This window comes from Eutrigla gurnardus (genome assembly GCF_963514095.1).
Source record: "Eutrigla gurnardus genome assembly, chromosome: 16".
Lineage (NCBI taxonomy): Eukaryota > Metazoa > Chordata > Actinopteri > Perciformes > Triglidae > Eutrigla > Eutrigla gurnardus.
In genome coordinates, this window is record NC_139927.1 from 9,548,629 (window position 1) to 9,563,532 (window position 14,904).

The following is a 14,904-nucleotide window of genomic DNA, read 5'->3' on the forward strand; positions in this document are numbered from 1 at the left end:
AGAGCATGAATGATTTAAGAGTGGCATGCAAAGAGCAGATGACGGCATAAATGGAAAGAGGATGATATGAGCCAGAGCATATGCTAACTTACTGGCTTACTGAGGGGTGGTATTAGGGAAATTGGAAGGGAAGTGATAACAGAAGTGGAAGAAGACAGGTACAGCAAGAGAAGAGGCTGTGGCTTATACTAATAAAAAAAAGCTTGCTTATTTAAATTAAGTCAATTTTTCTCACACTTTTTTTTGCAAAGAGACTAGCAGGTAGTTTATTGGATTAAAGACAAATTTGTCTCGACAAAAAGGGCAACATTCAGAGACAGCATGACAGCAAAACAAAGACATTTGTTCAGATGTGAATAAGAGATTTGAGAGTGGTAAAACTGAAGAAAAAGAAAATCATTTTGGCTCAGTGCACCGCAGAAATAAAATTTCTACTGAGACCTAGAAGGAGCAGACGTTATCTTCCAGCAAATGTGCCACTTCTTTTTTTAAAGAATTAATTACCCTCGACAGGAGAGGGAAATGGCCAGAAGGTAGAAGCCCACAAAAAAGAAAGAATGAGGGTTAAAATCAAAATAAGTAAACAGAGGGCAGGATGAATGAAGGAGAGAAGAGGATTGATATGATTATAATTAGGTCAGTCCTGTTCTGATAATCATTCTAGCCTAATGTTATGACTATGATTGTGTATGTGAAGCTCAATGAGTGGGCCACTGTGTGTGTGAGCGTGTTACAGCGAGGATTACACACCGTAATCTCTCCTCAAATCTGGAACTCTGATATTTGTCAGCACCACAGAGGTACAGACACTCACATAGACAGAGGTTTTATAAGTGAGGACTGTGAGTCAGCACTGAGTTTGTGTGCTTACCATAGATATTGGCAGGGTGGAACACTGGTGGGGTGCAGAGCTTAAGCCTTGTCCCCGTAGATTGATCGTCAGGCCAGGAATAGAAGGAGCAGCGAAGGAAAAATGATTGCATCCTGCATTTTATTCCCCCCATTTAGGCTGCCCCCTGATGTGGTGTGGCAGACAATGTGGGCGACTAAAAAAGGGGTGAGGGGGACCTGGAAGGTCAGGGAGACCTCAAGCTGACGACTGCAGCCTCAAGGTCAATGTGTCCCCCTTTCTATCTTAGTGTCCTCTCTCATTTAACATTGTTTTACAGGAATCCTACTAGAGGGAGAGATGGCCCTGGCATGCAGGAGAGAAACAGAAAGAAGGGCAAACGTCTTGAGATCGAGTTGAATGCTATGTGGTGCCTTTTGTCCACTGAGCCTGCACAGTGTAATCTCCATTCTGTTTCAACGAGGTGTGATCTGGCACTTGAAGTCCGGGCTGGCCATAGATCATGTCAGGACAGTCAGAGCGTTCTGGTCAATCTGCTGAAAATCTCTACACTATCCCCTCTTTCAAATGTAATGAATCATCACACTGAAAAAAGTCAATCATTATAAAAAAAAGTTTGTTCACTGGATCAAAGAAACCAAAAAGGCCATTTTAACCATGATATCCAACCAATAGCAAGAAATATGAATCCATTTTAATACAACCACGTTTCCATGGATGGCTCTCCTCCTTTATTCTCTCTTCTGTTGTTTTTCCCGACCATCGCATGTTGAGGGGCTTGAAGGTTACTATGGCTTTCCAGCCCCATAAAGGCCATCTGATGATAACCAATATGTGCATTAGCAGGTTTAGCATGCTGTTGCCTGAAAGCCACTAATGGAAGTGTTTGCAAAAAAATCCATTGCTGTAGTGCACAGTAACACACAGACACACTTGTGCAATGCTGCCTCCATAAATGGGTTTACTGGCTGTGGGTGTGGGAGAGAAACAGAGAGAGAGAAAGAGAGGGAGGGGCAGGGAGGTAGAAGAACTTTCTCTCCATTAACATTTGCATCTAATAATATAAAATACTGTTTATTACATATTTGATCTAATCCCGGGATGGCAGTTGTCAATCACATGGCTAGTTTTCTCCTCATCTCCTCATAATCAAACAGTCACCCAATAGAGAACAGGGGAGCAGCTTAACTCTGGGCTGCATCAGCGATTTAAGTGCCATTTCAAAACACCACCACTGCCAATAGGAGGTCCGTCTGCGGTGATTTACATGTTATGTTGATTGGGGGCAGCATCCCATTTTCTTTTATTGTTCCTGCTCTCTCCCAATATCGTCTGGATTAATTTAAATTGTCTGCATTTATGAATCCGTTCCCACATAATTCCCCCGCCTGTGACTCATCACTCAGGCTATCTGCAGAGTAACTGAACGTGTGCGTGTATACTTGAGGTTGAGTGAGTAAATGTGCGCATTGCACGTGTGTGTGCGTGCAAGAGAGAGAGCAGAATGCTTTGGGCATGTGTGTCCCTGAACTAAAAGTGTCTAACCCTGCGTGAAACCAAACAATCTGTGACTTGAGTGTGAGCCAGGTCACAGAGGGAGGAGCGGAGGGTTATCTGCCTGCACCTGAGGCTGTAACTGCTAATGCTAACACTTACAACCCAGAGGACCTCCAGCTCAAGGACGGGGAGGTCAGACGGCTGGGCTCTATGCCCATGCCTGAGTCACCTGTTCTGGGGTAACAGTGAGCCACAAGCAACGGTGGATGGAGTGTGGAGGCCAAAGGCCAAAGCATTTGCTATACCAACAATAGGAAAAAGAAGGCATGACTACACACTGTCAATGCTTTAGGGCTGTTTCTAAAGTGGGTTTTGGCTGGGAACACACACACACACACACACACACACACACACACACAGTAGGAGTCAGTGTCACAGTAATGAGAGTAGGAGGACACTCCTCAGGAGGGAGGTGGGCCCTTCAGCCAATTCTCAGCTAGTGATTACACACAGACAGAGCAGAGCAAACGTGAGGAGATGGAATGAGTATAAGCTAACCAGGCATGCTGCTCAGAGGTACTCTTTTCCAGTGCACCACTCATGTCACGAGCATGCAAGCAAAGACGAAGCGAGAGCACTTCAGAAAAAAGGACCCAAAGCTAAAGGAATCCGAAAAAGGCCATTACAATTATTCACGTTTACAATGAAGGCGTTCAGCTGGCAGCGAGTGCCGTTTATTGTGTGGGATAAAATGCACTATAGGACTGTACACACGAAGAAAGCCGCAGGGAGCAGCACTGTATAGATGTAAAATATCCCTAATTGCCTACAAGCTCATTAAACATTATTGCTTTGAATCGGGGAAAGTGGGAGAAAAAAAAAAACAATTCAACCACAAAATAATAGATGCAACTCGAAGAAGTGTTGAAGTTAAATGGCTTCTGCAAAGCTCAGTATTATACATCAACATAATGAGCGCTGCTAAAGGGACACACAAACAACCAAAAGCTACCAGCGAAGCACGATTAACAGCAGAAAAAAACAAAACAATTACATGTTTATGGCTTCCCATAGCTTGGCGAGCTGGCACGGCGGTCACCCTGCTTTATCCTGCCAGTTGAGACATAGTGAGGACCAATATGATGGCGGCCATTAAGTTTGAGGAGATAAGCTGGGCTTTGAGGCTTAATTGGACTGCCAAGATTAAAATACAGCCTGCATGTCATATACAACCTAAAGTCACAGAATGTTGACTTTTATGCCGATTTTCTCTCAGGATGGTATGACTAGATTATGTTCCCATTAAAAATGAAGGATATTAAATCAGATATTTTTCATAACTTCTCTCACATTTTATTTCCCTCAGTGATAACATTTGTATTTATCACTATAAATCTGCATTAAGAAGGTCCACTGGTTTCAGTAATTATTATCCTGAGTCAACAACAACCAGGTGTGCAGTTTTAGGACCAAGGCTGTCTTGAAGCAGAAAGAATGGCCGGACCCCAGAGGGTGAGCCCTGAGCAAATCCATCACGCAAAAGTCACTGTTCCAGTCTGGCAGCCAGTGAGCGCACCCCGGGGAGGCAGGACAAGCCGAGCATTGCTGATTCCCCCAAGGGAAGGCCAAACGAAGCTGGAATGACTGATGCAACCCAGGGGGGGGTAATCGAGTGTGGAATGACTGATGCCTCCTACCGGTAGGGACGCAATCCAGGGAGATCTGGCCTAAGGGTGCTGAACGGAGCCACATGGGTGGGTTTACAAAGTTTATAATGAAGGAAAGAGCAAGTGTTGTCTGTGCAGATACTGTACTCATGTAGGAATGATGTATTCTCACATTTCCCCCCAGATTCGGTGGGAAGTAAGCAAAGCATCAACAAGATGAATAAGTGAAAAAGAGCATGTTGACGCCGAATGCCGTTGATCGCTCTCTCTCTCCCACGCTCAATTTTTCACAAAGTGTCGTTCTTGTGCAATCTCTCCATTCCTTTCTATGTTTCTCTATATATGAAACCTGTAAAATACATTAAAGAGAATTTACTTGTGATCACACGCAGTAGAAAAAAGGGCGGAGTCCTAAAGGGCAGCTGGATTAAGGATGGATTAAGTCGAACCACCGCATGTTTGTTGGCGCATGATTGAAGCTGGCATGTAATCAGGAGCTGGTCTGATGCATTAGTCTCTCACACAGTCAAATCTCAACAGCTGGTCCCCTCTGCCCTCTTACTAAGAGCTCTCTTACTGGGCCCATATTGTGCAAAAAGCAATGAAGATCAGCGATCAATAATGATCAAGACTGAACACGGCAAGTCATTGTTTCTTCCAAAATCGAATCGACAGAGCCGACAAACAGCTTACAGACTGGCTTTCATTAAACATCAAGTCAGTTAAAGTCTTTTCAAATGAATTTGTGTGGCAGCAACATGTTCAGCTGTGTGTGATTTGAGCAAATTACTTGAATTAACAGAGTTAATTGTTCATTATAGCCATAATTGAGGAAACTCTCATGAATCCTCTGACCACCGAGGAACTCAAGTCTCATTTCACTAACGCGGAAGATGCCTCTCGCAAACATGAACCTCACAAAAACAGATACCCTCTCAAAAACAGCACAGCATACAATTGTTGTTATAAAGAAAAAGTGCCATAAGTCTTCAAGTCAGTGATGTATATATAACATGGCATACTGTGGAGGTGACAGACTCCACGAAACAACATCTCAATGTCTTGACTCATTAAAAGAACAAAAATATAGGAGAAACAATGGATGTAAAGATGAAACTACTTGGTGAGTTTGTGAATTTGTGACATTTGCATGGGGAAAAAAATACACACACCCAGCAAAAACTTTGTGTCTATGTGCTGACACACAAACACACACAGCCATTACAGAAGCAAAAATAGTCTCAAAAACAAATCTAAAAGCCTGAAGCAGGCTCCAAAACATGCCATTAAAGTTTTTGAGAGCAAAGTATAAAATAATCTTTAAAAGATCAACTGCACACAAGCACAAGCTTAAAACTCATTTCCATCCAATTAAGGCAAAGAAAAACAAGAGCAAACTAAAGACAGAAACTCTCTGTCCTCCAGCCCGCTCTCTCTCTCTCTCTCCTGGAGTCCACGTACCTTGCAGAGTTTCTGGTAGCGCGGCGAGGAGATGGCCATCCTCTGGAGCCTGTGTAGGAAGACCACCACTTTCTGGAGGGAGGTCCGGACCATGGCCATCATCTTAAGACTGCTACAACTCTGCAGCAGCCTGTTCCTGGTCCGCATGCTAGCACTGCCCTACCCCACTCATATTGTTCTCCCTCTCCCTCTCCCTAGCCAGCCGACCAGACCCCAGCCAAGCTGACGTGATGCACGCTCACACACACAAACACACATGCACACACAGAGAGAGGATAAAAAACACACACACACACACGCAAGTGTAATCAGCTCAGCATGCCCCCATGTTTTGTCACATATACAAACACACACTATATACAGTGAGTGCAGCCTCCGTTATTACTCTCTCTCTCTGTCTCTCTCTCTTTATAAACAGTCACTCGCAGCATGCACACACTTTCTCTCTCTCTCTCACACACACACACACACACGATGATGCAAGCGAGCAGGACAAGACGAGACACTCACTTTCTCCTCCACGCGGACATTCACACGCGCAACCCGCGACTGCAGAGCCAGAAGAGAATCAAACAAATCACTTGTGACGGCACCCTGCAGAGTCAGAGGAGGGTGACGAAGAAAAAGGGAAATGAAAAAGCAGAAGAAGGAGAAGGAGAAGGAGGGGAAAAAATCAAGAGGGAGAGAAGAGTGGAAAGTGCCGGCAAGCAGGGGGGGGGGAAAGGAGAGAGGAAGGCACAAGCAGTTGTACTGGACGAGATGAGGAGCTGATCGTACGCGGTTCACTTTTTACTGCCTCGGATCCAGAGCAAGGCAGAGAGGCAGAGAGACTACTCCGTGTGGACCACAGAAAAGGGGAGAGAGAGAAAGCAGGGAAGAAAAGAAGGAGAGAGGGAGAGAGACGCTCTGCGAGGGACGACAAACACTGCCTCTCCCGCGAAGGCAGAATGACATTATGCGAGACAACCAACAGATCAATGAGTGAGAGACAGACAAAGAGAGAGAGAGAGGGAGAGAGAGAGAGAGAGAGAGAGAGAGAGAGAGAGAGAGAGAGAGAGAGACACTGGTGAGATAAGGGGACGGAGCGAGAACTCGGTGCACAAACGAGATGCACACACATAATGGAGTTACGGGGAGGGAGGAGTTATTTCTACCATCCAGGATTCCTGAAAGTACATCTCCCATTCATTTTCTGCCTCGGCAATGTAAGCGACTGACACTTGGAGCGCGTCCACAGCTCGGGAGGACATGAAACTCTCCTGGTAGAATCATGAGTGCAAAAGGTGGAGTAGCTTCTTTTTTTTTAAGTTACAATTAAAAGCCTTTGCATGTGAAAACATGGAGCTTTCTGATGGGTGGGTCACTAAAGCCTAGCTTTCAGATTAAGGGTCAATTCCGGATGAATTCAGCAAATTCCAACAACAAAGCCTTTTTATTGTGCGCCTCATTTGCCACACCAAACGAGCAGAAAAACACATGATTTACAAGGATGAAAGCTCTGATCTGCATCTCACCGTCTTTCGTGGTAAATGGTGTTGTCATGCTTGTTGTCTAAATCTCAGACACCTCAGTGACAACTAATATATTTAATCTGGAGAGGAATACTGTCAGATGCATTTGATGTATGTTATTAAAATGAACATTTCACTAATTAAAATAGGTGGCCATAGCATGAATCTACAGTTTCATTTAATAATCCAGAATACTTATCTGTTTCTATGCTGAGAAACACTGAGGATATCATTAAAATAGGACATTTTCAACAGACACCAGCAGCTCCTCCTACTTTGAATCCCTATAGTGTGTGTGTGGGGAGCACATGTTTTTGTTGTGTGTTGTGTTTGTGTGGCCCAAATGCAGCTTTCAAAAGATTAACCGAGAGGAAAAGTGGGATGAAAATAGAGCATCAGGAGAGGAGTTATGTGGGCAAGGTCAAAGGAAGATAAGGGGCTTTTAAGCATCTTTTATCAATGCAGAAATCTGTTTAATCTGTAGAGAATGAATATGCTAGAAGAACAAAAGTATCGGAGAGGTGACATCGCGAGACTCGAAGGCAGGAGAAGAAACGGATCCATGTCAAAGCAGAGACAGGTGCACAATCAGCAGAGATTATCATAAAGAAGCCACTCAGCTCCTGCAGAGCCACTGACCAGACCACACAATTACACACATTGGGCCTTTAAACCTAATCATTTCATGTCGTCTATGACTCCACTTTTATTCGAAGTGCTGGTTTAGGAAAAACTCCCAACGACGAGACAAAGTGCATCTATTTGAAGTGAAGATAAAAAGATCTGTATCGCCAACAGCAGCATGCTTCACGCCGACGGCACCCTGTAACTATGACTTTAAATGAGCAAACACACACACACACACAAATGTTGTTTTTAACACTACAGGATGCATTTTGGCACTTGGTCCCTGCTGGCCTCGTCTCTTTATACAGATGAAGGGAGACTAGGAGGCAGGGGAGAAATGGAAAAAAAAACCTAATTCCTTTAAACCAACATGCAGCTTACCTAACGCAGCCAGCTAGAGCAATCATCGACGGACTTGTACACAGATATACACACACAGTCTAAAGGAGGGGGGATCACGGTGTGCTTACTGAAGAGCTCCGTGCATTTCAACCATTCCACAGAGTATCACCACTCTGCTTCACGGGAAATTACAAGGGATACTGTGCGTTCTGGTGGATCAGTTTTAAATGGCACAGACAGTATCCGGTCTCTATGGTCAACACACGCACAATCAGAGGGAAACAGATAGCATGGCTCTTAATGGACAAACAGAGAGGTATCAATCTTTTCATCTATAAATACACAGGTGATCATTAGTGAGCAATTACTCCTAAGCATTCAACAGGCTTAATATGAAAACAGCAGTCAGAATGACGGTGGCTTGTGGCCAAAACTTGCGATTAAAGTAAGCCAACACTAAACAGTGGCAGAGCAGTCATTGTGAGTAAACTAAAGGGTTAGAGGGGAGAGAACAGGATGTCAGCTCACATGCTCTAAGGCTCTTTAACAATCCCACTTTCTAGACACGAGAGCCATCCATCAATCTCCTCTGCTACTGCTACGGAGACAGAGATTTAAATGAGAGGAAAAAGGTAGGATAAAAACGAAGTCAGTGAACAATGACCAACTCAGAAAAATTAGCCTCTGACTGATGCTTGAATAAAAAATGTTTTACCATGACCTTTCAAATGACTTTGACAGACTTTTTAAGGAATACAATTCGATAGTTAAACAGTATTTGTTCTTTAATATATGGAAAGGGCTTAAAATGACTGATGGATGTTTGACACGGCAAATATAGATCACTGTAACAGACAGATGAATGTGATTATAATATCCATTTCTTTCCGCTGAACAGATTTGTATTAGACCAAACCCAGCCAGGGCTCAACAATGAGCTGCAAAAGTCTCTTCGCCTCACGTCCACACCAAATTAATGAATACTCACAGATCTTTGTGGCCATTCATGCAGTGATTCAGTGTCATTTTTCTCGATAACCCTGTCCTGCTTTTAAATAATTGGACGCCGGAAATTGGGATGATAGCGCGGTGGAATTCAAGACAATGAAACCAAGAATGTTATTTTTGACCTTAAGCTTTCGGTTCTGAAAGATGCGGCAATTTCTCAGAGACAATGGGTTTATCCAAAGACCAACACGAAGCTTGGATACACACACATACACCAAATGTTGTGCAAATGACAGCCCTAAAATGGTCAAACAGAACCTTTCAATTTCACTAGGATGTTAGAAAAAAAAAGAATATTGGCAGCCCCTTTTATCTGTTTAAATCGTGAGGTGAAGCGATTTGGGGATTAAAATGTTACATAAAGCATAAGATGATGTGTCTCAACAGATCCCTGAGGGAAGGTCTGGGTAAATGACAAGCTGGTGAGAGGAGGCCAGCACACACACACACAAACACACACACACTGAATCCTAAGCAGCACGGGACAAGGGGATCAATGAGCACTCAATGCATACAAGCACTGAGATGCCCTCTGTGCACTCACACGCCCTCTGTATGCCCTCTCATTCACACACCTTAAACTGGCCACACACACACACTTTCTCTATCTGTTTACAGCCCTACCTCCAGTTGTCGCCTCAGCTCTTTCACGTGGACGGAGTCCTGCGACAGGTCTTCCCTCTGGGAGGCGTCGGCCAAAACGTTGACTGTAGTTTCAGCCTCCTGGAGCCATTTGAGGAAGGACTCCAGCTCCCTAAGAGACATCTGCAGGCCCTTCAGTTCATTGTCCAGATGGCCATGACGGTCACTCGCCCTGCCAATCAAAAAACGCTTAGTCAATACTTGACTATACATGTAAAAATATCCACTACTAGAGTTTCACTATTGTAGCAGTTAGCTCATGAATACTGGCAGCAATATCAGCCCCTCATGTAAGTAGTGTATGTAAAAGTGTATATAAAGGTAAACAGGTTATGTGCACCTGTTATTGATGCTGTTCCAGGCAGCGTTGTGCTTATCTGTGACTTCAATGAGCCGCCTGGTGTCGTCAAAAGAGTACTCCTGCAAAAGATGACTGGACAGCTCGTTGAAGGCCACGACCGTGGCTTGGCCTCGTCCCAGGTCTTGGAGGAACGCCTTTGAAACGATCAACACAGTGGCATTAGAATCATCATGACTGAAACCGGGACAAATGGGATTCAACAATAATGCATCCCAATGAAGGGGCCCTGTTGGTCCTGCTTTTCTGGCCTGGTATCAGCCTTAGACAGACATAGTACTACGCAAGATTATTAATGATCTATTCTATGAACTTTATCAAATTTAATTATACTCCAGGCAATAAAAACACAAAGCAATATGTTATTCTACTGCTCAGCAACCTGACATTGTTATTTTAACCTCTACTTAATCAAGTGTGTTCCATAAGACCCAAATGTTATTCATGAGGCATTATTATTATTTTCAATTTCCCATTAGCAAATAAGTCATCCATATATGACCCCAAGCTTCCCTTCCTTTAACAAAAAGGTACAATTCACTACTTTAAATGGACAATTAATCATCATTACAAGACCACACAAGCCAGGAGATAGCTGGGTCTAACCTGCGGGATTCTGTTAAACTCAGTTGCCCTCTAGTGTTTGGTTCCTGTATTGCATTGGACACATGAGGCAGACTGTTTCCAGAAACTCTCGGACAAGTCATCATCTCAAATTAACATGATGGATGATGTGGGCGTACGGATGTTATTAAGTTTCAAAGTGATACTGCAGAGAGGTGATTTATTCATTCTCATCTTGCAGACTTATACAGCCCTATGAAGGACCTCTAATACTTATACATACTTATATTAAAGTCAAGTTTGGTCTAAAATTGTTCTCTTAATTAGAAAAGTGAGCAGACCAAATTCCCATGAGTATATTTCCAGTCCACTGTAATGACAAGGAAACCGAATCACAGTAAACGACCAGAGGAAGGACACCGTCAGAGGACGTGGAGTGCAGCAGTTAAAACTTTTCCCTAACCTTGTTGTCTGCAAGCTGTTTAGTCAGGGGATCGCTGGACTGCTGAAGAAGGTTGTGGAAACGTCCTTCATTGTGTCCAATGAAAGCGTTCACCTCCTTCCTCTGCTCCTCCCACTGGTTGCTGTGGCCAATCATGTTGTCCAGCTGCTGGAGCCGTGCCTCGACACCATGCTGAGTGCTGTCGTACTGGCTGCGTACCTTCTCCACTTGAGACACAGACAGATGCATATTCAACAGGAAGACACAAACAGAAAGCAACGGTGGTACCTTTAAATCATGTTGAGGGAAGAGCATTATTGCAAATGCTGTCGGATAAAACCAAAGCGTTAAGAAATGAGAGCAGCTAATGTGTTTTAAACTGTTCAGTGGCTTTCTGAGCATGATCACCCTGCTTTCTACATACGTTTCTCAGTAATGGATGTGCGAACGTCCAGATTAGAGGTCTTGTTTTTGATGTTCTGTGCCAGGGTGAAAATGTCCTCTAGCTGGGGATGGCGCTGCTCCAGGTCACTTTTTGTCACCTGCACAAAAACACACGGACACTATCATACAGTGTACAACTCGAGTTTATAAAATAAGTATAAAAAAAGTTATAAAATAACACTTTAATTAACATTCATCACACAGATGTATCCACAACTTTTCTCCCTCAGTCCTCACTAATCCCCATTTCTCACCTGAAGACGTCCCATCGTGGTCCTGATCTCCTCTGTGTCTCCCACAGTGACAATATTAGACTTTAGCATCTGTGTGATAAGGAGCAGCCAGTCTGCCAGTTCGGTGGCTGTCTTGTTGAGGTCGGTGGGCGCCACGCTTTCTGGCGCGTGCATGCTCTGGTGGTGAGGGTCCTCGCTCACCAGGCTGGCCATGTGCACAGCTGAGGGGACCGCAGACACTGGAAAGCGAGACAAGGCAGGGAAATGTTGACACGTAGAGCTTGTTTTAAAGAAAATTATGCAATGAACGAGAGAGGAGGTGCTGCTGTCAAATAGCTCTCAGAGGATAGTGGCATCACACTAAATCATGATGAATGAGGCATCTGGGTTTGTTTTTAGTGTTCCACGAGCAGGATTTGTTGCTCACCTCTTATTTGTTATTTTATCAGGCATTTACATGCATCGCATTAAGCCAAGCCAATAATGAATTTCCAATCTGCCACCTGAGTACTTATTACCGCTAACACGAGTACATGTTTATATGATCCAGTATCTCGTTTTCTCTGTCTCATTAAAGGCTTACTACTTCATTGGGACTGTTGAATCTTTTCCTCCTTATATTTGCATTATGAAAATATAGCTAGGGATAAAGAAAGGAGAGAATTAATTTAAATAAAGGCTTTTTAGATATCTTTACCAAGCTGCTGGTGCTGGACGACATGTTGGTGCTGTGTCCACGGAGAGACAGGTGGTTGGAGAGATTCCCTCAGTCGACCATCCAGAGCCTTCCAATCACCTGCCAGCTGCTCCACCTCACTCTATAAGCATGAATGCATAGACAGGAATGTATGATTAATGACAAATATCAACAACAGGAAACAGAGTGTATCCGGCCTTTAATAAACACAGGCAACTAATTGTGTGCCACTTTTACAAGCAATATATGATTATAATTATGTTACAATTAATAGTAATAAATCATATTGCTATGGAAACGGGACCTTTTCCTGAGGTAACAGCTGCTGCCGTCTCTGTAGCTCTATAGAATGAGCCAACAGGTCCTCCAGGTCCTTCTTCCTGTCCTTCATGGAGGCCTCCAGAGCCTACAACAGGTATTCATTTTAGCTACAACATTTATGTTGATTTTCAGTGAGGTTGTTTGTTCATGTTCGTCGTTGTTGCTGACGTATTCAGATGATCTACCTGTGCTTGACCAGGGCTCAGCCCTCTGGTCAGGATGGTCTGGTGTGTGACGACGACCCAGTCAGTGAGTCTGTTCATCCTGTCCTGGAACTGGGCATGACTTTGCAGGTTGGACTCCACCTCCCCGATCTTGTCCAGCAACTCATGGGTCACCTGCAGAGGCAAGAAAGTGGGGAAAACATGAATGAAAGTTGGAGGGGAGAAGAAAAACGTTGCAGCTGGTAAATATTACAATATTACAAAGTTTGTAATAGAAAGTTTCCTTCACCTTTCACCCAAGACAAGGCAGAATAATAACAAAAGTTTGCACCTTGCTCCAGTTGAGGTTGATGGCTCTTAGTTTGCCAACATGCTGGTCTCTGCTCTGAGGGCTCACATTCGGGCTGGCCAGGATCTGAGGGGCGTGCTTGTTAACCCACCCGAGTCGTTCATTATGTGCATCCATTTCGTCAGCAATGACCTGCAAGGGAAAAAGCACAGACCCTTAATTCCACAAAGATGGACTGATTGGTCAGGTCAGCATTAGAACACAGAGTTGTTCCACAAAGCCACATAACATGATTGATTTGACTTTTCGTAATGTGTTTCCACTCTCCGGAGGCAAAGTCTGGCCAGGGTTGTTGTCAGGAAGGAATGAAGACCAAAACACTAATGGATTATATTATTTTCTTCAACAATACTGTGTTCAAATCAAGACTGTTATGTATGTTTTCTAGTTTTGCTTGTGATTGAGGCACAGGGAGCAACTTGTGTGTACAGGGGAAAACAGCAAAGAAAAAATACGGTCAGACCTGATCATAAAAACATGTGTTGGGCTTTGCTGTACCTTGAGTTCTCTGAGATCGCTGTCCGTGGCAGTGACAGGTATGGAGCTGACAGCGTTTTCTGCCTGCGTCAACCATCCAGCCAGCTCGTCGCGTCTCCTCACCAGGTCTATCAAGGCCGGGTCCCCTCCAGCCAGCCTACAAACAAACACACACACAGTATGTACTCAGATTAGGATCTTCATTTCCTGGAGGTTGCAGGCCTAGTCCTAAAATTTGCATTTAAATGACTGTTATAGACTGATTGGCCGCACTGATAATGTTAACCTGCCAAACACTGAAAACGAAATGAAGACTGTCGGTGATGGGGAGGGAGCCCTAACCTCCGTATTACATTAACAAAAACAAATACTATTAATCAAGACACTGCAACGGAATTTATCATATACGTGAAAGTCCATATTCAACCCCTTAATCTTTTCATCCATAGGTGACCTAACATCCTGTTTGTTTCCAAGAACACATTACCTGCGTTGTCTCTCAAGGACGTGGTGGTTGACAGCTCTCCAACGCTGAGCGAGGGTGTCTAGCTTCTCCTCAAGCAGGGATCCGTCAGGAGATGACAGCTGCCCAATTATCTGCTCCCCAGTGCGGGTCAGTTCAGCCAGGACAGGCTGGTGGCTGATAAGACCTTCCTCCAGCTCCTAAAATACATATAAAAGAATGAAAAGGGGGGAATCAGGGATCAATCAAACAGCATAAGTCGATTCACTCAAGGCAAATCCCCCCCTCAAGTCCATCTCTCCAAGCAAATCTCTGATTGACACACGTGATTCGTGGCACATCAAGATTTAAGCTGCAAAGAATCTCTCCTTCCACCAAGAGAGATTTAACTTGCCAAGGCAGACCCATAAAGCAGGGTAAGGGATTGTGAAGTTCACTAAAGGGCGAGTGAGCTAATTGATCTTTCAATTCCCATCCACTTGATCCCTCGCATCAATCAGGCCAGACAGACGGAGTGTAGCTTTAGCTTTGCAAATCACTCCGATAAAAGGTGTTAGTGGCAATAGCGCTGTCAGTGATAATGCAGCAGGGTTCAAAGAGTGTAATTCCCCTTGGAAATGAAATTTGCACTTGAGGCGCCATACAAAGCTAGATCAGAAGCCTCCTCTCACCTTACTGTCCAGTTCACTTCTCTCTCTAATGAACACGTAGATGTGCAGTGTGTTTATTTATCATCGGGTACAGTCCAGCACCCATTTCCCCCCCCTTGGGCAATACAATGTCACAT

General features: G+C 44.1%; 1 protein-coding gene across 1 annotated transcript in view; it reads right to left on the bottom strand.

Annotated features, from left to right (window-relative positions):
• utrn (utrophin) overlaps positions 1–14,904 on the bottom strand; it is a gene marked incomplete at its 3' end in the record, with an annotated part of 122,991 nt that overhangs the window by 69,111 nt on the left and 38,976 nt on the right. Inside the window, exons 44-54 of the mRNA XM_084030000.1 lie at positions 14,142–14,317; positions 13,676–13,811; positions 13,160–13,309; positions 12,850–13,002; positions 12,648–12,749; positions 12,344–12,464; positions 11,668–11,885; positions 11,394–11,511; positions 10,991–11,196; positions 9,946–10,100; positions 9,588–9,777 (exon numbers count right to left, since the gene is read on the bottom strand). Coding sequence (XP_083886126.1) covers positions 9,588–9,777; positions 9,946–10,100; positions 10,991–11,196; positions 11,394–11,511; positions 11,668–11,885; positions 12,344–12,464; positions 12,648–12,749; positions 12,850–13,002; positions 13,160–13,309; positions 13,676–13,811; positions 14,142–14,317 — 1,725 coding nt within the window. The remainder of the gene's footprint in view (positions 1–9,587; positions 9,778–9,945; positions 10,101–10,990; positions 11,197–11,393; positions 11,512–11,667; positions 11,886–12,343; positions 12,465–12,647; positions 12,750–12,849; positions 13,003–13,159; positions 13,310–13,675; positions 13,812–14,141; positions 14,318–14,904) is intronic.